The following is a 27811-nucleotide window of genomic DNA, read 5'->3' as shown; positions in this document are numbered from 1 at the left end:
TATTTCATAAGTTTCGTATAATATAAGACATGAAACTGATAGTTAATAGAAATAAAATGTTTTAATTATAAGTAATACGAATACCTAAAACAACTCAACACTCAATAGTCTCAATAGTAAATAAAAAAGAAATTATAATTTATACTTATAATAAACCTCGTAAAATATACCTACAATATACGAGTATGCTCCCTTCTCTTTCTATCTTAGCGAGTTAGAAGGAGAAGGGAGTATACCCGTGTGTACCCGGATGACGTTTCCGAACGCAGCCCAACTATAGTCTCATATTTTAAGAAAATACTTGTATTTTTTGTTTCAGAACTTCCGTTGGTCCGCTACGCATGCGTCCGTTTGACATAAATTTTTTAGGCAGCTCACAAATGGGTGCGTTCAGGGAGCTCGCTACCACGCTACCAACGCTAAAGGCCATTCTACAATAGCGTAAACGTAGTCGTAAGTGGTTGTAACATATTCAGAATGTATTCAGAACGCATTTTTATCGATAAATGCGCGCATTTAGCATATGGTTTACGTTACATTATGACGAAAACCATATGCTAAATGCGCGCATTTATCGATAAAAGTGCGTTCTGAATACATTCTGAATATGTTACAACCACTTACGACTACGTTTACGCTATTGTAGAATGGCCTTAACGCTATTAACTCCGTTCATGGAGCCATGATAGCGCTAGCGAATGCGAGCTCCATGAAGCCATGAACTACGGAAGCCCCTACGGCTCACCAGCGACTGTGTCGCCAGTAGTGGTTATTCGTGCAACTAGTAGCACGTTTTGCTTCGCGCGGCGCGTGAGTCGGGTGCAAGCAGCAAGTTGTGTTGCTTCGTGCAACTACACCTTGTCGTAGGAAATAACCTGAAAATGACAATTCAGTCCTGGGTTTATGATACGGGTAGAGATTCGTGAATGGGAACATATTCATCATCACGAAAAGGTGACTTCAATAGAAATAAATACAATAAATGATAAATTTAGAGTCGAAAAAATTACCTCTTTCAATCCTCATTGAATGTTACTTTTTCTCATTACAAAGTTGCAAGAAAATTGAAAGGTCACATTTTTCATTATCTAAATCATATGTAGTATACTATTTTGATCTTTCACTATAATGTGATTCATGTCTTCAAAATTACAAGCTATTTCTGACAGCAAAATAATCTAGAAAATTATCTGAAACATAAAATTCGAATTTGTAATACCCCTAAGAGCAAAAAGTCGACTTTAAGTCGACTTGAAGTCGACTTCTACCGAAACTGACTTGGCAGAGAAGTCGACTTTTTTAAGGACGAAAGTCGACTTGAAGTCGACTTGAAGTCGGCGAATGTCGCAAAAACCACCGACTTAAAGTCGACTTCCCGTCATGATGAAAAGTCGACTTCCCGTCATGACGAAAAGTCGACTTCCCGCCAACTTTTAAAGTCGATAAAATAAGCCGCCGCGTACGTCTGGAGGTCGGTTGTGTACCTTGAAACGAGGTGAAAATGACAAAAGTTAACAGATTTTATTAGATTTTGATAAATAAAATCGTAGATACGCTAATGAATTTTTTCACTTTTGTAATTTTTACCTCATTATTTCAAGATACACAATCGACCCCTTGCTGGAGGGCTAAAACTGATGCATTTCGATTTTTTTCATATATAAAATAATTTAATTATCTAAAAAACTGTATAATTACAATCCTAATGTTTTATTCTTAATTACAAAGGCGGCCATATCTGTGCCACTTCTGCGTGCGCGGATTCCGGCAGCCACTTCTGGTAAGCTGACAACAGAACTAAAATTATAAATATATAATATCCACAGACTTTTATACTAGACCACTAACATCTATGGACGCACTGCCGAAAAGCTGATGCGAGTGCGAGGTGCAAGTGTTAGTGAAGGGTGCGGCCATATTGAATTAACAATAAGTCACTATCGGATGTTCAGTTGCTCATGATGTGCGTTTATCTGCATTCGTTATTACAGTACATAACGAAGCAGGCGAATGTTTTTGTGTTAAATATTGGTACATGTTATCAATAAGTTTGTAAGTCATGTCTTCGACGAGTAGCGTACTTGGATGCCGAAATCGAACCACTACTCCTGTAGTATTAAACCCTTTCTTTTGGACATTCTGTATATGCCAGACTATTGTATAGAAATCTTGTATAAAACCACTTGTATAGAATCTGTAGTACCTATAGCATATCTTGACTAAAATCAACATGGCGGCAAGCATCACGGCCGAGATGCCTGTCAGCGGTCTAGTATTGTATAGAAGTCTATGATAATATCTAAATATTATTTTATAAATTAAAATCTCACATTTTTTATCCGAACCCCAGATTTCTAGCAGTTTGTCTTTGGACACGACTCCCTGCGACTGCAGCGTTTGTACTACTATTGCTTGAGTGCGTGGTATCAACCTGAAAAAATCGTATTGAATTGATGTAATCTATTCGATGAATCAACGTGAAATCGAAAGGAGATAGAATAAAGGCTCAGTCACAATGAGTGGAATAAGGAATAAGATAAAGGAATAAGGAATAAGGCATGTTGCATCTCACTTTAATGTACGTGTACTGAAGTGAGATGCGACATTCCCTTATTCCTTATTCCTTTATCTTATTCCTTATTTTTGTCATTGTGTCTGAGCCTTAACGATTTACCTGGCCCATGACTTGGTGATGCTCCCAGGTGTCGTCAGCAGCGACGGGACAAATCGTTTCAGCTTAGGGCACACTTGACCCTCCAAGAAGAAATACGCGAACCACTTGACACCGTCCACGGATGCTCTATATCCATCGATGGTAGTGCCCATCCGGCCTTTCCGAATGTACCAGACACGCGGCAAATAATCTTCCCGGTTCCTTGATTATATCTATAAATGAGAATAATATTCGATTATAATAAAGATTAATATCTTTATAAATAAGTAGGAAAAACATTATAAAGCAACAATTGTGATAAAAATACCTTGGCGGTGGATCAACCAATGGTTCACTAAGATGCATAGCATGGGAGCGAATTTCGGCAATCATTCGGGTTCTATCGCCGTGACACCTCGCATGTACATCTTATTCGTTTCGTACACCTCTTTATAAACTACCTATTCCGGACTGATTTTCCGTAGAACACACAAAGAATGCATGAACACAAGTTCCTCTATTTCTGGTGTTCTGAAAGATGGTTCAGAATGGAGAGGTCGCATTCAATAGGTCTTAATTATCGATGATAATTAATAACACACCATACCTAACCTGTAAGCATGTTTCCACTTGGCCTTATCCTGATCCTCTTTTAGATCCGCCATACCTGCAAGAACTATCTGGCGCAGCAATTTCGCTTCCATGTCGGTTGGTAACGACATTCTGTAACAATTTTTGTTGTAGATAACCATCTCAAACATATTGCAACGTACATACAGTCAAATTCCAGTATTCTGATCTAATCGAGGAAGTCAACGGGAAGACAATGATGACGAGGACTGTGAATGACGACGACGACAACGACGTTTCGTGGCGGTGGTTGATAGCGCGGCGCTTTACGACTTCTTCTTCTTCTTCTTATATTTGCATTGGCTCCTGCCTCTAGTACGAGGACAATATGGCCAGCATTTACCCCTGTTTGCGTAAAAGTCTGAATGACTGTTAGCGTGGCAAAGTCTAAATGGAAATCACTAAAAAACTGAGTGAGAATCAATGCAGACAGTATCAGTCGCAATACTTAAAAAATTTTCGTTCCGGACAAAACACGTCCGAACAGGTCCGCGCACGTTGAGCGAATAATGGCGCTTTACGACGTCTTATCGTGTCCTGTCTCGCGGCACGTATTCCTCGCACTCGCGTAAGCTCTGCTCCTCCAGCCTCCTCGAGATTCGCCGCCATATTGATGATGCAAGACGCGCCGCTTGACTGTTTTCCGTCTTTTTATAAGTCGACTATTTAGAAGTCGACTTTTAGTCAACTTTCCGCCATTTTTATAAGTCGACTATTTAGAAGTCGACTTTTAGTCGACTTTCCGCCATTTTTAGAAGTCGACTAGAAGTCGACTTATAAAAGTCGACTTGCCGTCGACTTTCCGTCAACTGTGCTCTTAGGGACATGAATAGCACAATCAATCAAACCTTTACAGTAAAAAACCAAAAAACATTTCACATTTTGTTAGTTGATAATGCAATTGGATTTTAATAACTTTTTAATGTTCACGATGATGATAAAAACTGAAACATTCGAATGTACCCTAAGAGCACAGTTGACGAAAAGTCGACGGCAAGTTGACTTTTATAAGTCGACTTCTAGTCGACTTCTAAAAATGACGGAAAGTCGACTAAAAGTCGACTTCTAAATAGTCAACTTATAAAAAGACGGAAAACAGTCAAGCGGCGCGTCATGCATTCATCAATATGGCGGCGAATCTCGAGAGGAGGCTGGAGGAGCAGAGCTTACGCGAGTGCGAGGAATTGTTACAGAATGCCGTTACCAACCGACATGGAAGCGAAATTGCTGCGCCAGATAGTTCTTGCAGGTATGGCGGATCAAGTTGCGAGAAAGGTTTCGCCCGACGAGGTAAAAGAGGATCAGGATAAGGCCAATTGGAAACATATGCTTACAGGTTAGGTATGGTGTGTTATTAATTATCATCGATAATTAAGACCTATTGAATGCGACAGCTCTCCATTCTGAACCATCTTTCAGAACACCAGAAATGGAGGAACCGTATTCATGCATTCTTCGTGCGTTCTACGGAAAATTAGTCCGGAATAGGTGGTTTATAAAGAGGTGTACGAAACGAATAAGATGTACACTCAACGTCATTGACTGTGTTTACATGACACCGTTAATCGGGTTTTATAACATCGGTAGTTGTCAGGAAGACCAATCGTAATCATTCTTCAGAAGAATGGAATAGCTGTGATTGACCGGCCTAAGAACTACCGATGTTATAAAACCCGATTAACGGTGTCATGTAAACACAGTCATTAATGCCTGGTCCACTAAAGTTGATGCATTTTGGAACGCATTCAAAACGCGTGCAACTTTCTAACTATTCGTGCATCGTGACTAATCGAGAAACGGCAACGCTGTCCCCAGCTGTCTTTTGGCGCACATATTTTGACACGACGTAAGTTTGAAATAAATATGCAAAGTGACAAGATATATTTTTAATTTATTTCAATCATATAATACTGTTTGTGCTTTTGCAGAATGCAGGAAATACAGATTCCAAATATATTGGTAAGTCTATCGGTGCAAGTAATATTGTCGCTGGCACAATACTATTTATGAACGAATGAATGAATGAATTAAATAATTAATTAAATCATTAATTAATTAAAAATTAATTAATTTATTTATTTATTCATTCAAAAATCATATCAGTTTACAGATTGGTTGTTCGGGAGCTGAGTTCATAACGTGATTTATTTATTAATTTAATAATTCATTTACTAATAATTAATTAATGTTCCAACGATAGCTGTGTTTCACACAGAAATTAATATAAAGCTATCAAAGATCTAACCTTGGACCGTATGGCTTTGATTCTAATTTGATTAATTAATTAATTAATTAATTCACTAAAAAATCATATCAGTTTACAGATTGCTTGCTCGGGAGCTGAGTTCATAACGTGATTTATTTATTAATTCAATAATTTATTTATTTATTCTATCATTAAATTATTAATACATAAATTAATTAATATTTAATGATAAAATAAATAAATGAATTATTGAATCAATAAATAAATCACGTTATGAACTCAGCTCCGAAACAAGCAATATGTAAACTGACAGGATTTTTCTATCGAATGGACGCTGATGCGGTATTGCGATGTGACAGAGGCTGATTTTGTTTCAGAATTAAGCTACCAAAGAGTTCCTTGAGCGTTATAAAGCCAGTAAAGAAAAGGCAAGGAAAAGCAGTTACCAATATTGTCCTCTTAAGACGTGTCCATCAGGTAAGTCGCAAGACAAATACTTGTTTAGGAAAATGGATGCTGGTCTCTCTCAATTCATTTATAATATTCTTTATTTATAATATACTTACTTCTTTATTTATAATATTCTTCTATGATTGATTTTGTTTCAGAAGCTGCCAAAGAATTTGCAGAATCAAAAATATAAGAAACAAGAAACAGATATTAGCGATTAGGAAAATGAATTACATATCGAATAAGTAACATTTACTTCACCAGTCAATAATTAACACAATTGAGAATTTAATTGAACTACACCGGCAATGATTATAATCGTTACCGCGATTATAATCATTGCCGGTATAGTCAATTAAATTCTCAATTGTATAAATTACATATGTTAATAAATTTTACATGGTAATATTGAAGTGACAATATTAAGTTGTAATATTGAAGTTACAATTAGAGCTGAAATAAATGTATTTTTTCAAAACCTTGTAAATACCTTTTTATTTATAAATAATATATAAGTATTGATAAACGTTTAATTTCCCAAATTATATAGATTTCTCTTTTTTCATACTTTTCTTTCGTATCGTAAAAAAAAAGGAAATATTGTGTCTTGCGAAACATGTTTCCCGCCACATCAACCCATTAGTGTAACTCCATTAGTGTAACCCATTAGTTACCTCTGCCAGGATAATATTTTTCGCAATAAATTTAATTATTTAATTAAGATGCTTATATTATAAGCATCTAAAATTGCATCAACTTTAGAATGACCAGAATTCTTGGTCGAAACTCGGTGACGATTTGTCACGACGATTATAATCGTTACCACGATTATAATCATTGCCGGTGTAGTTCAATTAAATTCTCAATTGTGTTAATTATTGACTGGCGAAGTAAATGTTACTTATTCGATATGTAATTCATTTTCCTAATCGCTAATATCTGTTTCTTGTTTCTTATATTTTTGATTCTGCAAATTCTTTGGCAGCTTCTGAAACAAAATCAATCATAGAAGAATATTATAAATAAAGAAGTAAGTATATTATAAATAAAGAATATTATAAATGAATTGAGAGAGACCAGCATCCATTTTCCTAAACAAGTATTTGTCTTGCGACTTACCTGATGGACACGTCTTAAGAGGACAATATTGGTAACTGCTTTTCCTTGCCTTTTCTTTACTGGCTTTATAACGCTCAAGGAACTCTTTGGTAGCTTAATTCTGAAACAAAATCAGCCTCTGTCACATCGCAATACCGCATCAGCGTCCATTCGATAGAAAAATCCTGTCAGTTTACATATTGCTTGTTTCGGAGCTGAGTTCATAACGTGATTTATTTATTGATTCAATAATTCATTTATTTATTTTATCATTAAATATTAATTAATTTATGTATTAATAATTTAATGATAGAATAAATAAATAAATTATTGAATTAATAAATAAATCACGTTATGAACTCAGCTCCCGAGCAAGCAATCTGTAAACTGATATGATTTTTTAGTGAATTAATTAATTAATTAATTAATCAAATTAGAATCAAAGCCATACGGTCCAAGGTTAGATCTTTGATAGCTTTATATTAATTTCTGTGTGAAACACAGCTATCGTTGGAACATTAATTAATTATTAGTAAATGAATTATTAAATTAATAAATAAATCACGTTATGAACTCAGCTCCCGAACAACCAATCTGTAAACTGATATGATTTTTGAATGAATAAATAAATAAATTAATTAATTTTTAATTAATTAATGATTTAATTAATTATTTAATTCATTCATTCATTCGTTCATAAATAGTATTGTGCCAGCGACAATATTACTTGCACCGATAGACTTACCAATATATTTGGAATCTGTATTTCCTGCATTCTGCAAAAGCACAAACAGTATTATATGATTGAAATAAATTAAAAATATATCTTGTCACTTTGCATATTTATTTCAAACTTACGTCGTGTCAAAATATGTGCGCCAAAAGACAGCTGGGGACAGCGTTGCCGTTTCTCGATTAGTCACGATGCACGAATAGTTAGAAAGTTGCACGCGTTTTGAATGCGTTCCAAAATGCATCAACTTTAGTGGACCAGGCATTAATGACGTTGAGTGTACATACATGCGAGGTGTCACGGCGATAGAACCCGAATGATTGCCGAAATTCGCTCCCATGCTATGCCATCTTAGTGAACCATTGGTTGATCCACCGCCAAGGTATTTTTATCACAATTGTTGCTTTATAATGTTTTTCCTACTTATTTATAAAGATATTAATCTTCATTATGATCAAATATTATTCTCATTTATAGATATAATCAAGGAACCGGGAAGATTATTTGCCGCGTGTCTGGTACATTCGGAAAGGCCGGATGGGCACTACCATCGATGGATATAAAGCATCCGTGGACGGTGTCAAGTGGTTCGCGCATTTCTTCTTGGAGGGTCAAGTGTGCCCTAAGCTGAAACAATTTGTCCCGTCGCTGCTGACGACACCTGGGAGCATCACCAAGTCATGGGCCAGGTAAATCGTTATTCTATCTCCCTTCAATTTCACGTTGATTCATCGAATAGATTACATCAATTCAATACGATTTTTTCAGATTGATACCACGCACTCAAGCAATAGTACAAACGCTGCAGTCGCAGGGAGTCGTGTCCAAATACAAACTGCTAGAAATCTGGGGTTCGGATAAAAAATGTGAGATTTTAATTTATAAAATAATATTTAGATATTATCATAGACTTCTATACAATACTAGACCGCTGACAGGCATCTCGGCCGTGATGCCTGCCGCCATGTTGATTTTAGTCAAGATATGCTATACTACAGATTCTATACAAGTGGTTTTATACAAGATTTCTATACAATAGTCTGGCATATACAGAATGTCCAAAAAAAAGGGTTTAATACTACAGGAGTAGTGGTTCGATGTCGGCATCCAAGTACGCTACACGTCGAAGGCATGACTTACAAACTTATTGATAACATGTACCAATATTTAACACAAAAACATTCGCCTGCTTCGTTATGTACTGTAATAACGAAACGCAGATAAACGCATATTATAAGCAATTGAACACCCGATAGTGACTCAATTCAATATGGCCGCACCCTTTACTACCACTTGCACCTCGCACTCGCATCAGCTTTTCGGCTGTGCGTCCATAGATGTTAGTGGTCTAGTATAAAAGAGTCTGTGGATATTATATATTTATAACATTATATATATATATATATATATATATATATATATATATAACAATATTATTATATATTTACAACATTATGATAATATGATATATATATATATCATATTATAGCTATATATTATATATAGCTAATTTTGCATATTGTTTCGCGATTAACGCTGGAATGTTTTAATTTTAGTTCTGTTGTCAGCTTACCAGAAGTGGCTGCCGGAATCCGCGCACGCAGAAGTGGCACAGATATGGCCGCCTTTGTAATTAAGAACAAAACATTAGGATTGTAATTATACAGTTTTTTAGATAATTAAATTATTTTATATATGAAAAAAAAATCGAAATGCATCAGTTTTAGCCCTCTAGCAAGGGGTCGATTGTGTATCTTGAAATAATGAGGTAAAAATTACAAAAGTGAGAAAATTTATTAGCGTATCTACGATTTTATTTATCAAAATCTAGTAAAATCTGTTAACTTGTCATTTTCACTTCGTTTCAAGATACACAACCGATCTCCAGACGTACGCGGCGGTTTATTTTATTGACTTTAAAAGTTGGCGGGAAGTCGACTTTTTATCATGACGGGAAGTCGACTTTTCATCATGACGGAAAGTCGACTTTTCATCATGACGGAAAGTCGACGGAAAGTCGGTGGTTTTTGCGACATTCGCCGACTTCAAGTCGACTTGAAGTTGACTTTCGTCCTTTAAAAAGTCGACTTCTCTGCCAAGTCAGTTTCAGTGAAAGTCGACTTAAAGTCGACTTTTTGCTCTTAGGGTAAACAATAACACAATCAATCAGAATAAAGACACCAAGTTCGAGAATCTTCAGTGTGCTCAGGCCAATAAATTTTCCACTTGCAACTAGTTGCACGAAGCAACACAACTTGCTGCTTGCACCCGACTCACGCGCCGCGCGAAGCAAAACGTGCTACTAGTTGAACGAATAACCACTACTGGCGACACAGTCGCTGGTGAGCCGTAGAGGCTTCCCATGGTGTAAGGCCCAGTTTCACAGTGGCCAGTTAGCTTAACTAGTAGTTAATTCTCACTCTCCGTCTCTTTCTAACCTTTGAGGTTAGAAAGAGACATAGAGTGAGAGTTAACTACTAGTTAAGCTAACTGGCCACTGTGAAACTGGGCCTAAGTAGACAGGTGAAGCATTCCCGACGCTGCGCACTCGTTCAGTTTTTGAGCCAATCAGCGCGCGACCCGTTTTGCAAGAAAAGCAATATGGGTGCTCCCGTCAGCGCGTCATCCGTCATGTCCGTTACCCGTCGCGTGCGTCTGTTGTGCGGAAAAATCGTGTGCGTAACTTTTTTTTTTTTTTTTTTGACGGGGGAAAAATCCGCACGGATACCCCCTCCCCCGGGGCGGGCGGTTATATATATATATATATATATATATGTGGGATTCCAACCCCCCCCACTAAAAACCCCCCGGCTGTCCCTATCGGCACATTTACCTGACGTTGGGAGGGCAGCGGGAAACGCACTGATTCGTCCGCCACCCCCCCCCCCCGTGTGTGTGTGCGTAACCACAATATGTGTACGTAATCCAACCATAAATATAAACTGATAAACAATTAAACCTATAACCTAACTTAAACAAGGTAGGATAATATTTGATTAACATTCCTGATTTGCTTACGCAAATTTAATTGTCATTATAGTTTATTTATGTATTAAACTCCTTTCTTCTGTCTGTGATTTGATCAGGTAGGTTTAACCCTTAAACTGCATAGGTTTTTTCGGTACCTTCTAAGTGCATACGTGGGTCTGTCACGTTTAACGCTATTTTTCCCTACCTTAAAGTATTTTTAAAAATATAAAAAAATTCATGAAACATCTGTCTACATTGCAATTGACGATTTTATAGTAATTTTGATAAACATCGTTTATTTAATATCTTCTGACAGGCTTGCAAGTTTTACAGTTACGAGCAGATATCACTTTGGGTCGGACGCCGTATGCAGCTTAAGGGTTAATCGTTTATTAGTTTATTCATTTATTCCGTTTTTCCTGCCTTAGTTGAGTTACGTAGGTTTAATTGTCATTAATTAATTAATTAATTTAAGGTTATTTCATTAAATATATATTTAAAACTTTACATGATTCACGCATTTTTATTTCTTATAATCGAATTTCACTTTAAAGTGAGCGCTTACAAAACGAGTCGCCTCCTGATTGGTTCAACCGCCAAACCTGCCGCCATTATGCGCAATGCTTCACCTGTCTATTTACACCATGACTGTAGCTATAAATATTAATATTCTTTTACGAAAATTTTACAAAAAGTAGTTGAAATTATGTACTTTGTGATGTTAATAAAGTAATTTGAAAAACAATAATTACACAGCCCCACAAAAAAAAAATTTTTTCTGTCCGGCGGACCGGACTAGTCAATTCTTACGTATTTTGGGTCGCTGAATCCAAATCCGAGGTCAGAATTCAAAAGTTGGTTCGTGTTTTTTTTTCTAATCTCAAAAAACATACTTTTTTAGTACATTTTGAGCCGTAATGAAAAAGCGCGAGCTAGTTTCGAAATTCTGACCGTGGATTCGGATTCAAAAGCTTGAATTACATAACAATTGACTAGATTTTTTAATACAAAATGGCAGATCCAATATGGCGGACCCAATATGGCGGATGTTTTTTTAAATTGATCCGATTCGCTTGAAACTTGGTACTCGGGGGTTTTTGTGGTCGCTGAGTACGAATCTGATGTCAGTTTTCCAAAATTCAAAATGGCAGATCCAGTATACCCGATGAGTTTTTGAAAATTGACCAGATTCGCCTAAAATTTGTTACTCGAGGGTTTTTGGGGTCGCTGAATACGAATCTGACGTCATATCATAACATAATCACACTGAAAATGCAGTTTTTCCCACATGACTCTGAGAAAGTACAAATCTTATATATTTGACGTCCAAGACGGTAATAGTCAAAGTATATCCACCCTGGCGAAAATGAGAAGTTTCATAAACGTTTGTTTGATGTTTACGTGAGCGTTTGCGGAAGTTCGTTGAGAGTTTAGAAACGCTCAGTAGAGAGCTCGTAGAGCGGAAATTGCAACGCTGCAGCGTTTGAAAGGCGTTTGTATATAGTGTTTTTGAGAGTTTGCACAGCGTTTACATGACGTATGACGTTTGCTGAGAGTTCTTTAAAACATTTAGAGATCCTCTGTTAAGCGTTTAGGCTGCATTCGGAAACGTCACCCGGGTACACACGGGTATACTCCCTTCTCCTTCTAACTCGCTGAGATAGAAAGAGAAGGGAGTATACTCGTGTGCACTCGGATGACGTTTTCGAACGCAGCCCTGATAAGTCGAAAGCGTTTGCTTTCATCATTGAAAACTGCGTGCAGCCTCTATTAAAACGCTGTATATAACGTTTCATGAAAGTTCTGAAAAGCTGAGGCAACGCTTTTCAGAGAACGCTCAGTAAACGCTGCGTGCAGAGAGTTTGCTGTCAGATTTTTCAAACGTTTAGCAAATGCTTTTCCCAACGCCGTAAGACAAGCGTTTTTTTTTTTTTTTTTATTCAGAAAAAAAGAATGACCATGGGAAGAGCCCATATGGTCTACATACGCAAATCGAAAACGCCACAATTGTATCGCAGCTACATAAATTAAGGCCATTTACATGAACGTCTCAATAGAGCCGCCCCAATCACAGTTCACATTTAACTAAAAATGAAGCATATAATAAAATAAATATTTCGCAAGGGAATGTTGCCCCAAGGGGGGCGAGACATCCACGCATCCGCGCGCAAGCCCCCTAAAATATTAGGAAAGAAATAACCCTCCTTGTCTAATCGGAAAATCCAACATATTACAGTACAGCCCGCAATTATTCACTAAGATTAAGACTTTATAATTTTTAAACACTTAAGACTATGAATTATTAGAGCTTAAAACTAAGGTACATCTAAATGAAAATAAAAATAAAATAAAATAAAATAAAATAAAAAATAAAAAATAAAAAAAGAATTATAAAAACAGTTCTTACGGTTGACAACACAAAATAATTCTATTCATAACTACGAAACTAAAAAATACAACTAAATATTTGACCAATTGTACATTACCTAAAATTAAGCAGAGCACACCTCGACAACGCATAAACGGATCATGAGCTGGGTACAAAACTACTCAACAAACCGTGAGAAATGAGGATCCACATCAAATGAAAATCGGCAATGAACATATGAACTCCTCCAGAATGAATGCCACCTCCAGTGAGGGGATTTGAAGTAAAAACTCCAATAAAAAGGGGCCGTATCCAAACAGCTTGGACAGGGCCTTTACCAAAATCGCGCGTTGCTCATTATACCGAAAACAAGACCAGAAAACGTGCTCGGGAGTCTCCGCCCTACTGAAAAAATTTTATTGAGATCACAATTGAGAACTCCATAAATAATGGAATGAGAACTGTTATGAGAAATCAAATACGATTATTGCAAAATTCCTCATAATAATTCTCATTAAATTTCTCACTAAAAAAGTTTAGTTTAAAAATTTTAGTCTTTTAAAGTAAGAGAAAAGGTGAAATCTCAAAAATAGAGCATAAATTAAGTGTATATATTTATTAAAATATATTTTTTAAATATTTTTGGCGAAACAATTTCAATTTTTGTTCTTTGGTCCATTAGTATTATTTTAGGAGTATTGCATATGCACATACAAGAGATGTATACAAAATATATAAAAAATCCAAATAAACTACATTATTTAAAAACAAAACATAATGTATCTTATTATCTTTAAAAACAAATATATAAACTTGTAGGTACTAGTATGTACGTAAATTAGGAACAGTAAGAACTGCAGGTTATTTTAATTGCTTGTTTCACTTCTTCTTTCATTTGCCATCTCTGTCTCGCTCTGATCCTTATATTTTATTCGTACATCTCTTATTTTCGTACAAATTATTTTAAATGAATCATTCAAACATTTAAATCGTATATCATCTTTCATTTTTAATTCACGTAGGTAGTCATTATACAAACCTACAAAAAATCCACGAAATTATTAAAACATAAGTGAAAAATTGTATAAAGAAAAAATTGTGCTTACTTAATGCCAAAGACAGTTTTCTTGGACTAAGTACTTTAACTGTGCCACTGGATGACTTATAACGTGTTCTACTTTTATCAAGGCATCTATTTTTCAGAATGTTGGGTGGCCAAATATGAACCAACACATCATTAAAAAATAAAGAAGGCTTCTTTTGCATTTTGGTCATTTGCCAAGACAATAGATCCACTGATATATTTTCTCCTAAATATGTCTGTTAAAAATATATTTTTTAAATAGATATCTTAAAAATAACAAAACTGAAGGAATTCATTAATTAATTCACTAAACAAAGTAGAAAAGGTTTATATAAATAATTTTAAACTTGTAATTAAAATAATTTACAATAAAATTGGTAAAAATAAAATATAGTGTGTTATTTGACGTATCTGACTATTTAATTATATTAATTTATTGATATTTAATTTATTGATTGACCAATATGACATGGAAATTTTATTTACACAAAATAGAAAAATAGGATTACTCGTTCTTCAATCAATATTACAATTGTAATTATTTTTAATTTATAGATAGGACTTATTGCTTCCACAATGGTCACTCTGTAATTTGTCTATAATATTGAACCTGAAGAGGACTAGAATTCCCGGTCGAAACGTTGTAATATAATTAATAAATAGCCAGATACATCAAGTAACACGCTATATTTTATTAAAATAATTTAACAAATGTCTTACCCTTTTATTTGAAATTGTCTCATAACGCTTATGAGTATTATAAGAATCTACATAATCCAAAGCATCCTGTATCCTTTTTCGTTTCAATAGTTTATTATTTAACTTTTGTGAAACTAAAAAATAAAGATCAGTCTTAACATTCGTTATATATTTTACTTTAAAACGTATTAAAAAAATAGAAATACATTTGTAATACGTTGTAAAGTAAAAACATAAATTAGATATTTTACAATCAAGAACACTTTTTTGTGACATTTATTTTTCCAAATAGATTTACTAAGATTATGTAATGGATTATCAAAATTATATACAGTTATACCTATGTACCGCTCATAATTATTCAAACGACAGATACGAGTTTTATATTTTACTCCAATTTTAAAACCTAAGTCTAGTCAAGTTTTTTTACAGGAAAAATTTATTTTGGACCAAATTGTTTAAGAATTTTCTTAAACACTATAGTCTATAATATAATATTTAATTAAAAAATTATTCATTAATTCTTATTTAAATAACATTCATCAATATGCGCACTTTTGCTTTGATTATTGGTTTACAGAATTTTGCATTTGTTCAACTAATTTTGTCATTTGGATATGCTGATATTTTTTCTCTTATATGTCTCTTATAATTTCTTCCATATGTCGTTTCCGTTTATAAAAAACATAGATTTTATTAAATAAAATAATAATATATTAATAGCGGCTTCATAATAATTGGAGATAGTTTGATGGATGTTGTTTCAATAATTTAAATTCAGTATATGTCCAATTACAACCAATATACTACAGAAACAGCGTTATACCCGTATCACACTAGCGATTGGCGATTGCATTTACGTTTGCATCTACGTCTTTTGACCAATCAGAACGGAAATCGCGAATCACAATCGCCAACAGCTACTTTCTGATTGGTCAAGAGACGTAAACGCAAACGTAGACGCAATTTGCGAATCGCTAGTGTGATACGGGCATTATTATGTGCTAACAGTATGGGACATTTATCTACTTAGGTTTTAAAATTGGAATTGGAGTAAAGTATAAAAGTCGTATCTGTCGTTGGAATAATTATATATAAGCGGTATATTATTACATACATTATATATATATATATATATATATATATATGAATATAATATATAATGTGTGTGTGTGTGTGTGTGTGTGTGTGTGTGTGTGTGTGTGTGCAAAATATTACTTACCACTTTGTCCTTCACATGACACATCGTTGTCTTCATTGTCATCTATATTTTGCTCCGAGCACCGAGTATTATTCTCTTCTTCAAATAAACATCTAACGTTTTCATTACTTGTACTTGCTATAAGTTCATGCAAAAAACATTGATTATAAATTTTTTCTTTTGCATTGTACATTAGCATAAGAATGTAACAATCTGAATAAAATTACATAAGAAATTTAACTAAAATTAATTAGTACAATTAAGAATTTTTAGTTGACTGTAACTGGCAATGATTATAATCGTAGCAACGATTATACTCGTCATGACGAATCGTCACCGCGTTTCGACCAAGGATTCTTGGTCATTTTTACATGCCTCGGTGGTCGAGTTGGTACGACGCCTGCACGGAATGAGGGAGGTTCCAGGTTCGAACCCTGGCTGAGGTAATATTTTTCGCAATGAATTTAATTATTTAATCAAGACGCTTATATTATAAGCATCTAAAATTACATCAATTTAAAAATGACCAAGAATCCTTGGTCGAAACGCGGTGACGATTCGTCACGACGAGTATAATCGTTGCTACGATTATAATCATTGCCAGTTACAGTCAACTAAAAATTCTTAATTGTATTTATTATTCTTTCTGGCGAAGCAAATGTTACTTATTCGGTTTAAAATTAATTAGTGCAAAAAATTATTAATTATTAATTATAAATTTGATTTTTACTTACCATTATTAGAATCACTAGAAGATTTCAATATATTCCGATTAAATAATCTTCTCTTAACATGATGTATCTTTCTTGACCTTTGGCGAATACGTCCGTTATCACAAATCTTTGAAACGTCATCAGAAACATCATCTACAACATCCTGTTGGTTTCTGTCTTCAACATCGTCGTCACTTTTATCTTCAACATTGTCTTCAACATTGTCTTCACTTTTATCTTCAACATTGTCTTTACTTTTATCTTGAACATTGTCTTCAACATTGTCTTCACTTTTATCTTCAACATTGTCTTCAACATTGTCTTCAACATTGTCTTCAACATTGTCTTTACTTTTATCTTCAACATTGTCTTCAACATTGTCTTCAACATTGTCTTCAACATTGTCTTCAACATTGATATCTGATATATAAATAACAAGAGCATTTCAAACATTTCAATATTTGTAGCACATTAATCAAATATATTCATTATGCAACAATCTTTATATATTCATGTACTAATTCGGATAATTTCTTCAAAAATACTATGTAGTTTCATAACTTAAATTTTATCAATTACCTTTATGTAGAACATCATTAGGAATGTTACGTTGATTCGCGAAACTTGTTATAGAGTTATCATTAATTTTTGGCCTTTCATTCAGAAAATTACTTTTTTTGTATGATTGCAGAACTTCCTGGGCAATTGTTATTGCCACATTTCTTTTTACGGTGTCTGTTTTATGCTGAAAAAATATTTATATATATTTGCAAAAAGTGTTATGCAATGTCTTTTATATGAATAGAAAAGTAACTGTTTAATTCTAGAATATTCTGTTACACGAGAAAAATTACACTGTAGAAAATTTTTTCATGACGACTACAATCTATTACAGCGAATTCGGTTGGACACATTAATGCGCATTAATGTATTTTAAAGCCGTTGTGCACTGATGTAAGCTGAGTGTAAAGTGAAATGCAAATATCTCGAATGATAAAATAAATATTTTTCCAAACAGCACAGTAAAGTATATTCAAAATTTTCGTGGCTTAACCCGTGTTTATGTATTAAACACATATTTTTACATCGATTTGTGTACAACGACTTTAATGTGCAACCGAATTCACTATTATAATAGCTGTCTTGACATCTTTTTCGTTGCAAGTATTCTTAACTGCAAAAAAGTTGTATTCTAAAGCGTCCAAAAGTAAATAATGAAATAATGAAGTAAAAAGAAATACTAACTATTTGCATGTTCTGAAATAATTAACAGTAGTTCAAAATAACAAGTTTGACATTTGGGGATACTCCAAAGTATTTTTATTAAAATTTTACAAATAATTAATTTTCTTTACAATGTGAAGAATATAGATTTTTCGTCCTACGTTGAATAAAGTTCAATATTTTAAATATGAAATAAAATGTTAAGCGGGTACACAGACTTCTACATATAACGCATAAGGAAATAAACCAGAGTGCTTCATTTCTATGGAGAACTCTGATTGGTTTATTTCCTTACGCCTTATGCATTATGCGTTATACAGAAGTCTGTGCTCCTTGCTTTATTAATAGCAAAAAATCTGAAAAAGTACATTTAAAGAGATGCCTAAGCCGTCTGTATTACAGATAAAATCACGATTTTCGTTCTACGTTCCTTCCGTTATGTTAAATGAACAGCATAAAAAAAAGGTGGATGAGGGATTCTCTTAATAATTATTTTTTTTTGTATCTATTATAGTAATGTAAGTAAAGATAAACTTACTATCTTTCTACGACACAACCCCTGTGTGTCAGAAGAGGAATCTTCATTATAATCGGAACTTGTTACATCCACCTTCTGTGAGGCATAGCGTATTCTTTCGCACTTCATCCGTTTTTTAGCGACAGCTTCATTTTCTAAAATCATAATTATTTCCTGTATTTAAACTATAAAAAGCTGTTTTGTTTATTTTTTTATTGAGCTACTTATAATAAGTACTAAATAGAATTTATATGTAACAAAGAATAGTTATTCCATTATTTTATGTATTGTAACTTTTACATAAATTGTTTTACATAATGTGTTTGAAACATGACTTAAATTTAAATAAAAAATGATACTTATTATGAATACTAAATTGTCTTATTACCAGCTAGAAATCCAATTTGAGCTCTGTAATATCCATCATGCTCGTGATCATCGTTGCATTTATTTGCACACTGCCACTTTACGAAATATATATTATGTTTATGGAAATCACTCTCGTCTTTTGGATTAAAGGATACCAGTTTTTTTTTGCTATTCTTGATTTTTATGAAGTCTATTGGCACGCAAAAACTTTCCGTTTTTGTGTCCATAAATCTGATACAAGCGAATGTAGGTTTTCCGCTCATTTCTCATTAAATGTATTTTACACTAGGTTATATTCACGGATATATGTATAATAACACTATATTAATAGAAATCACAACGTGTATTTATCGACAACAGCAGTAATATGACAAAAGCAACAATTGCTAAATCTCAGACTACTGCGTACTACTGAGACCGGGTTACCGGGTAAAGTCGCGAACTCGCGAGAGATCTCGAGCACGACATCAAAAGTGAAAAGAGCCCGCGTGTATCTCGTACTACGTAGGGATCGGTAACCAATAGGCGGATGCCGTGTTGCCAGGCACGAGTTGTCGCATGCGTAACCGCCATCTGCCCCGTTTTACACCAGGGCTGTGTTCGAAAACCTCACCCAATGGATAAAAACCCTAGAAAATCCTATAGTGCACGTGACGCATGCTATAGATTTTCATCACTCGTGGTGCACCCGGGTGACGTTTTCGAACGCACCCCCACACCCCCAGTTGACCAGTTCAAACAAGTTCAGTACGTTTATCTAATTGTAAGAAGGACGAATACTTTGTGTTTATGTGCGTCATATTAAAACTGTTTCTTGAGTGATTTGTACAAAGTATATTTTGAAAGGCCTGGATGAAGTGAAGGCATTAATGTGCGATCATCTGTACTAATTTAAAGGATAACGACTTGAAAACTTATAAGCAACGCGCTATGTGAGAAGAGTGAATAATTAGCATCTACATACTTTTATTGCCGGTAAATATGTTTTAAAAATAGTGAGTAAAAAAATTCTTAGAAGTATGCAAGTTCTGACTTTGTTCCATTCAAGCTAACCTCTAATCAAACCTAACAGTAGCATTAGCTGAAGGCACTAATTTTCGCTCATCCGAGAGAACTAAAAAAAAAAAAATAGTAGCATTACAGCAATATTATAATTTGCAATTTTGCAATGTAATACGTTTGTGTATCAGACAATTAATCCCCGATAGAAAAACAAAATTACATGACAAAATCTGAAATTTGGAATGCTGTTATGTGTCTACATTTGGAACAATATATGTAGAAATTTATACTTTTCATTAAATATTTATAAATATATTTGCACAATTTATTTCTAAATAGTATTTTAGCAAAACTATAACATAATGGCAAATCATGTTAGCGGAATATTTTCATAATTTAATTTGGAAAGAAATTACCTAATATAAAAATGAATCAATATGTATCGCTTAAAAAAAAAGTACAATATTCTGAAATTATAATTTTAAAAGAAAAACTTTCAAAACTTTTTAACAAAAAATAATTTTTTGAGACTGCATGATTGTGTATAATTTATATCCTGAATTGAATTGATAAATTTTTGGCAAATATTATTTAGAAATTTTATCCCGACAAAACTGCTGCGTTATGCAGCATCTTAGTGCATCAAAATGTGAGATTCCTCTATTTCGTGATGCAATTATTGTACAATATATATTTGGGTCATATTTCTATCGGGGATTATTTAATAGGCGATTTTACGGAAAATTATATCAGTGTTATATATTATTATTGTTTGGTATTTACTGCGATATAGGTCTACATCGATCATTTGAAATGCATATCAAGTAGTATTGAGTTGATCAGCCAATTATTAAATTAATTTTCTAATTATTTACTACGTAATTGACCTATCAAATAATTGGTGTAAACTAACGCTGATGAAAAATCATTGTTTATCATATTTTCTTAGAAATTTTCTAATAATTTTTATACTTTAGATTTATGCAAAATTCTGAGAAAATACGTTAAATTGCTCAGATACCTACTCTAAAAAATAATTGGATGAAGATTTTTATAATATCAGTACATTCTATCTGTATGTTTGAGAATTTCTGATGAATTGTGCGATTTTTTCATATTTATACAGATTTCGAAAAAGATACGTTACACTACGGTCCACTTAACGCTTCGAAGCATTTGTTGCGTTAAATGAACCGCAGCCTTGATTACAGACTTTAATAGCAATTTTAAAATATTACAGAATGCAGAATAAAAGAAATACCAGAAAGAGATATTTGATTGAGGGTGACGATGCAATTACTGCTTCACAAAAGTCCAGGTTGAAACGATGGGCTAGGACACGTAACCAAAATGAAAATGTAATATTCTTGTGTTTAATATTTTCTGTACGTTTCAAGTTGTTTTAGCCAAAATATGTCCTTATTTTTAATGTAAATGTACAGGTTGCAGACAAACATTGTGAAGAAGCAGAGCACAACAACAATATTAATAACATAAACATTTCTTCGGAAAGAACAATTTTAACTGATGATGATGTTATTGAGGAAGTAAGTTATAGCACATCTCTATTATAAAATTTTTTGTACAAATATGGCCGATATTTATAGTCGATTCTTATATTTAAGATCATCTTAAGTACAGTCTTAAGATGTCATAAGCCACTCACAGAGCCATATTAGCATCTTAAGACATTACTTACGATGATCTTGAAATAAGAACCAACTATGAATTGGTTCTTGCTTTTAATTCCTCGCCGGATCCAAGTATATACGAACATTATGAACCAATCATATGAAAGAATTATTGACCGATTGCTTTCCAACTACGACACAAGTCGACACAATCGTATAGAGCTAAAATGCAATCGCTTAGTGATTCTTTTATACGATTAGTTCATACTTTCATACACGTGGATCCGACAAGGAACTGAAAGCAAGACATCATGCGACACCAATGAAGTCTATACTATACCGAAATATAAACTTCTATAGAAGAAAATATTACAAGTGATAGTGAAAATTATTCTGAACCCGTTCTTTTCTCTCATTTTGTCAGTTCTTCTTTTGCCAGTCCTATTGCCCAATCAAAAATTGCTGGATTGAGACAGAAACGGAAGAAAGTTACCCGTCTCTCTTTTTTCTGTCCCTAGCGCTAAGCACGACAGTTTACTTTCCAGTATAGTATAGAGTTCACTGGGCGATGCTGTGTAACACAGTGTTCCGTAGCTGGAAAGCACTCGATATATACTAGGATAATGTCCCTTATTTTTATATGATAAAATATTCTTATATATTTTTATGATCTGAACTTTTTTGTGTGTGATTCTTATACCAATTGTTAACCTTTTAGATCGAAAAAATGTATAATATCTATAAAAATGTAAATATAAGAATATTGTATTATCGTATAAATAAGAAACACCCTAATATACATCAGGGTCCCATTTTAAAGGACCCAGGAAAATATCTCTAAAAATATGAAAGATACGGAAAAATATTTTGTACAAAAGTTTGATGACTTCGAGGAGGGACATAAGATTGTACATACCATTGGTCTGACCTTGGATAATCGTTTGAAGGTCACATAAAGATCACCATCAATCTCTTAAATTGAATCCCCATATTTGATTGCATTTTCTTATAGCTTATCTTGAGAGCTTTTCAAAACGTTATAATAAAGTATTTTTTTAGTTATAAGGCTTGAAAGTTACGTGTGTGTGTGTGTGGCGCGCGCGTTTTATAATAACTGTTCTGGCATCTCTGCTTTTGAACAGTTATTATAAAAAAAACAAAGACATATAAAAGAAATGTAAATCCAACCGGGCAATCTTTGTATGGTACACCTTGGGTAATGCTAATGCCGGCGGTGCTGTAACTTTCAAGTCTTTAACTCAAAAAAAACTTAATGAAAAAATACTTCATTATAATGTTTCGAAAAACTCTCGAGGTAAGCTATAAGAAAATGTAATAAAATATAGGGGGTTTAATTTAAGAGATTGATGGCGATCTTTATGTGACCTTCAAATGATTATCCAAGGTCCAAACAATGGTACCATCTTATGTCCGTCTCGAAGTCATAAAACTTTTGTACGAAACGTTTTTCCGTATCTTCTATATTTTTCAAGATATTTGCCTGGATTCTTTAAAATGGGACACTTTATATAGTTATTAGTATTTATAATTTCAACATCATCATTATTATATAAATTGTTTTAGGTAAAAATTTGTGACAAATCGGAATCATTTAATTCACTTCAGGAATGTTCGTCGAGTAATGAAGAATATTTTAGTAGCTTAGATTCCAAGACAACAGCTACAAATATTTTGGAATTTCTTTCAATCTCAGATAATTTGCAAACAATTATAACTCCGATTAAAACAAATTGTGCTGAACTTATGTTAATGATATTGCAGTTTAGTAATACTTACATGCTACCCTTAACTGCAATTAGTAATTTAATAAGTTTGATCAATAATATATTTGTAAGTCCTATATTGCCAGAATCACGTTATCTCATCGACAAACTGTTTAATTTTGAAAATAAGGCACAGTTCCATACAATTTGTCCTAATTGTAACAATTATTTGGGAAAGAAAACAGAAATTGGTAATGAGGTTTATTGTAATATGTGCGCCTCATCAATTAATGTCTCAAATTTATCTTCTTCTAACTTTTTTGTGATTCTTGATCCTGCAAAAGAAATTTCAAATCTTATAGAGAGCCATAAAGATTATTATAATTATATTGTGCACGAGAGGCTGAATGAAACTGGAGAAATTAAAGATATTTATGATGGATATTGTTATAAAAAGTTTGTAAACAACTTATCTGAACATGAAAGAAATCGATATGTCACTGCTGTATTCAATACGGATGGTGCACCAAGATTTGAAAGTTCTCAGGATTCTATATGGCCGATACAAATCCAAATCAATGAGTTACCACCTCAATTCCGGTTGAAAAACATGATAACATGTGGAATGTGGTTTGGTAAGAATAAACCAGAGATGAATACTTTCTTACATATATTTGTTAAAGAAATAAATATGTTGAACGAAAAGGGAATAGAATGTACAATCTATGGAGAGAAGCGATTACTTAAATTATACATGCTCATATGTTGTGTCGATGCTGTAGCTCGTGCTCCAATGCAAGGATTAGTACAATTCAATGCTTACAATTCCTGTAGTTGGTGTTTACATCCTGGAAAATGGCATGACGGATGCGTGAGATTTCCAATTCTTCATTATCGTCCAATAGAGAGAGACGTTGTATGTACGATAATAAACGGCGAACGAGCTATTAAATCCGGAACTGTTATCATGGGTATAAAAAATGTTACATCTCTAATTAATTTTCCATTTTTTAACATAATTGATGGTTTTGTACCAGATTACTTGCACTGTTATTTAGCCGGAGTTGCAAAACAAATAACTGAATGTATTTTAAAATTACTGAAGAGAAGTGACATTGAGCAACTAAATTCTCTTTTGCTTGAAATTAAAGTTCCAAATCAGTTATGTCGATTAACAAGATCATTAAAAGATAGACACCATTGGAAAGCAAGAGAATGGGAAAATTGGCTATTATACTACAGTGTACCTCTATTTGGAACTGTAGTAAATAATGAAATTCTGCAGCATTGGTTATTATTAGCAGAAAGTTTATATGGCCTTTTAAAAACTTCCCTATCAATAGAGGAATTAGACAGAATTGATGAGTCGCTACATAAGTTTGTGCTAGGTGTAGAAATATTGTACAAAAAGCGTGCTATGACATATAATGTGCACCAATTATTACACATTAGCAAAAGTGTATATAATTGGGGTCCATTATGGGCTCATTCTACTTTCCCATTTGAATCGAAAAATAATAAATTATTAAATGCTATACATAGTGCAAAAGGAATAAATCAACAAATTATAAGATATGCTAATTTTCAGTGTAGCATGTCAATTGTAGAAAGTAGAATGAAGCATAATATATCCGAAGCAACAAATAGCTTTTGTGAAGATCTCACAATTATGCGAGTTAAAAAATGTATAAAACATGATAACATTATGTATTTTGGCTCAGGAAATGCTATGGAACATGATATAGCATTGAAATGTAATGTTTCAGTACATTCAGCTAAAACTTATAATCGAATAGTGAAATGTGGTTGTCTGTATACGTCATGCTTACAACAGAATAATCGCTCAAATAACTCTTATGCTCAGTTAGTCGATGGGAAGTACATCAAAATTATTTCGTTTATTCTTGATATTGAATCTAACATTGCACTTACGATATGTAATAACATAAATGCGGTACCAATGCTTGAAAGTAATTATTTATGTAAAATCATAAGTATTGACATGGACTTGCGCACAGTTGCAACAAAAGACATAGAAAAAATTTGTGTTTATATAAATATAAAAAACAATATGTACATTGCTGCTGTGCCAAACTTATTATTTTATTAATAATTTGTTTTCTGAACATGTGGTTACACAGTTATCTTTTCGCATGTTGTATTATTTATAAATTATATATTATATAATACATTTCGAATATTAAATCCCAATAAAGAAAGAATAATAACAATATAAATATTATAATTTCCTATTTAACAATGTCATTGTAATATAAAACATGTAAATGAAATACTTGAATAAAAATTTATAACATTATAATATATGGATATAAAATATTTATAATATGGATATTATGTTATACTAGTTTAATTATATTTATTATAATTTAAAAATTCTAAGAAAAAATTTTTTTACTTGTCACATATGATCTGTTAATTTCGATCTCATATGAGGAAATTTTCAATAATTTCATTTAAGAACTTATTTATGTTCTTAAATACATTTTTTGTTGAGTTCTCAATTGTGACCTCAATAGAATTTTTTCAGTAGGGCGGTTCCCCACAATATGGACAATCCGGGGAGTCCACGATGAGAAACCTAAATAAACTGTCCCGGAGAGATGAATGACCACATCTCAGTCGATTAATAGTTGTGAATGCTCTTCTCTTCATAATCATCCCATCAAACCACGCCCTCTTATAGTTGAAGTTATCTTGATCATAGAAGACTGAGAAAAATCTGGATCCTCTAAAGATCCTTTCCCCGTAACCCCACTCGATTGACTCTTTGAAAGTTTCATTTTTCCATAACCGTTTTAATTCTCTGTGAGGGATTTCATTACAGTCACCACGGGGATCGTCACAGGCCGCCTTGGCAACCCTATCTGCAAACTCATTTCCTTTTATACCTCTATGCGAGGGAATCCAAACTAAATTTATATTCCAATTCTTCCTTTTGAATTCAACCAAAAGATTTCTTATCTCTAAGATCAGAAAAGAGGCACGGGAGAGTTTAAAATTAGAAGAGATAGCAAGTAGGTTGGACAACGAGTCGGAAAAAATAAAGGCTTCGGACCACCCCTGCTCCTCACAGATCTGAAGAGCTTTTAAGATGGCCATTGATTCAACTGTAAAGGAGGATAGGAAACCAAAAGAGGACGACCTAAAGAGTATGGTATCAGAGTCTAGAACAACGGAGAAACCAGCAGACGCGCCCTCCCCTTTAATAGATCCGTCTGTAAATATAGCTTTACTCGAGAGCAAGGCATGGCCGAATAACTCGTTAAACTTGTCAGATGGAGAGGCGTCTCTTTTGATTACATATCCAGAAACCTCATCCACCTCCACATGAGAGAAAAGAGCCTCAAAATTTCTAGGATAACAAATCGGATATTCCCTTTGGGGAACAAGATTCACATATTCCTGGAAGGAGGACAGTGCCTCAGAAAAGGGGTCGCTCATACGCTTCCCGTGTAGGATGGGACGGATATCATTTAGGTATGTTAGCTTTTCAATGAGAGGGTGTGATGCATTGGACCAGGCTCTAAAAAGGAAACCCAAAGCTAAGTATTTAAGCCTGCAATAGAGAGAGGGTTCTCGAAGTTCCGCAAGCATAACATTAAGGGGAGTGGATCCCCTGTAACCCATAACGAGTCTAATCGCTCTCATCTGAATCTTGTCCAACTTTGTGGACAAGTCCCTACAAACAGAGTTCACAAGAAAACCGGCATATTCCAGTCTAGAACGGACCAAAGCTCTATATACCTTTCTTAGTACATATGGATCAGAACCCCACCATTTCCTACCTAAGCATTTCAGAGTTCTAATTGAATTGGCACACTTTTTTTCCAACTTCATGATGTGAAATTTCCAATTTAGGTTCCTGTGGAAAGTGACTCCCAAAAAAGATATTACCTCAGACGGGTTAATTGTTATACCCGAAACATTTAGATGAGTATTGATTTTCGTTCTATTCTTATTGAAAATGCAAAATTGAGTCTTTAACGGAGATAGTACCAATCCGATTTCTTTTAGCCCCCTATCAATATGTCTGATGGTACGTTCCAGGTTTTTGATACCGATTGCCACCGATGGGGAGGATGAGTAAAGGCAAATATCGTCCGCGTATTGAAGTATGTGCACATCGTTCTGTATCAAGCTTTCTATATGACTTACATATATAGTGTACAATATCGGGCTCATAACGCTACCCTGCGGAAGACCCCGATAGGCAAATCTTTTTTCATCCACCTCATAAAAACAGCATGAAACCTTCCTAAAAGAGATAGAATTATAAATAAATGCCTTAATAAGAGGGGGAAGGCCAAGAGAAGCCAATTTATCAATAAGGACATCCGGGAGAACGGAATCATAGGCCGATTTTACATCTAGAAACGCAGCGGGAATAGCTCTCTTCTCCTCAAACCCTATCAAAATATCAGTATATAAGATTGTCAAATTATCAAGGCAACTTCTTTGTCTCCTAAACCCGTACTGCGAATCCGGAATAAGCTTGTTACCCTCTAGCCACCAGAGAAG

At 33.8% G+C, this 27811-nt stretch overlaps 4 protein-coding genes across 15 annotated transcripts; 2 read left to right on the top strand and 2 right to left on the bottom strand.

Moving 5' to 3' along the window:
- Positions 1–860: 860 nt before the first annotated feature.
- Positions 861–9965, bottom strand: LOC139783101 (probable ATP-dependent RNA helicase DHX37). 10 transcript variants are annotated; one of them, XR_011721123.1, is made up of 9 exons: positions 8058–8144; positions 4618–4811; positions 3431–3628; positions 3261–3376; positions 2982–3184; positions 2675–2886; positions 2331–2431; positions 1011–1797; positions 861–875 (listed from the first exon to the last, which is right to left on the bottom strand). XR_011721123.1 is itself a non-coding variant. In XM_071722225.1 (6 exons), exons 4-6 carry the CDS (start codon positions 2824–2826, stop codon positions 1721–1723), a joined length of 318 nt encoding a protein of 105 aa, XP_071578326.1. In that variant the 5' UTR covers positions 2827–2886; positions 2982–3184; positions 3261–3376; positions 3431–3931; the 3' UTR covers positions 1560–1720. The 10 variants fall into 10 exon arrangements, 2 of the variants coding, with proteins under 2 accessions (XP_071578326.1, XP_071578325.1); XR_011721124.1 differs by lacking the exons at positions 4618–4811; positions 8058–8144 and adding an exon at positions 9950–9965; XR_011721122.1 differs by lacking the exons at positions 4618–4811; positions 8058–8144 and adding an exon at positions 3732–3957.
- On the top strand, positions 8014–9477 carry LOC139783102 (probable ATP-dependent RNA helicase DHX37). Of its 2 annotated transcripts, none has more exons than XM_071722227.1 (4): positions 8014–8152; positions 8248–8459; positions 8539–8636; positions 9339–9477. In XM_071722227.1, exons 2-4 carry the CDS (start codon positions 8308–8310, stop codon positions 9401–9403), a joined length of 315 nt encoding a protein of 104 aa, XP_071578328.1. In that variant the 5' UTR covers positions 8014–8152; positions 8248–8307; the 3' UTR covers positions 9404–9477. The 2 variants fall into 2 exon arrangements, with proteins under 2 accessions (XP_071578328.1, XP_071578327.1); XM_071722226.1 differs by having other exon boundaries at positions 9327–9477.
- Positions 9966–13709: 3744 nt separating the features above from the next.
- LOC139783106 (uncharacterized) lies at positions 13710–19514 on the bottom strand. The gene is made up of 7 exons (XM_071722231.1): positions 18568–19514; positions 17385–17550; positions 16827–17225; positions 16114–16230; positions 14913–15025; positions 14215–14428; positions 13710–14147 (listed from the first exon to the last, which is right to left on the bottom strand). The coding sequence occupies exons 1-7, from the start codon at positions 18709–18711 to the stop codon at positions 13975–13977; spliced, it is 1326 nt and encodes a 441-aa protein (XP_071578332.1). The 5' UTR covers positions 18712–19514; the 3' UTR covers positions 13710–13974.
- Positions 19515–19656: 142 nt separating this feature from the next.
- Positions 19657–25592, top strand: LOC139783107 (uncharacterized). Of its 2 annotated transcripts, XM_071722232.1 has the most exons (5): positions 19657–19890; positions 21158–21275; positions 21360–21464; positions 23133–23907; positions 24107–25592. In XM_071722232.1, exons 2-5 carry the CDS (start codon positions 21159–21161, stop codon positions 24145–24147), a joined length of 1038 nt encoding a protein of 345 aa, XP_071578333.1. In that variant the 5' UTR covers positions 19657–19890; position 21158; the 3' UTR covers positions 24148–25592. The 2 variants fall into 2 exon arrangements, 1 of the variants encoding a protein (XP_071578333.1); XR_011721125.1 differs by having other exon boundaries at positions 19663–19910; positions 23133–25592.
- The last annotated feature ends 2219 nt before the right edge of the window (positions 25593–27811 follow it).

This window comes from Temnothorax nylanderi, unplaced genomic scaffold, assembly GCF_030848795.1.
Source record: "Temnothorax nylanderi isolate EJ_2023f unplaced genomic scaffold, tnyl_v1.0 TNYL_tig0469_pilon, whole genome shotgun sequence".
In the NCBI taxonomy this organism is placed as follows: Eukaryota; Metazoa; Arthropoda; class Insecta; order Hymenoptera; family Formicidae; genus Temnothorax; species Temnothorax nylanderi.
This window is presented reverse-complemented; position numbering and strand designations above follow the sequence as displayed.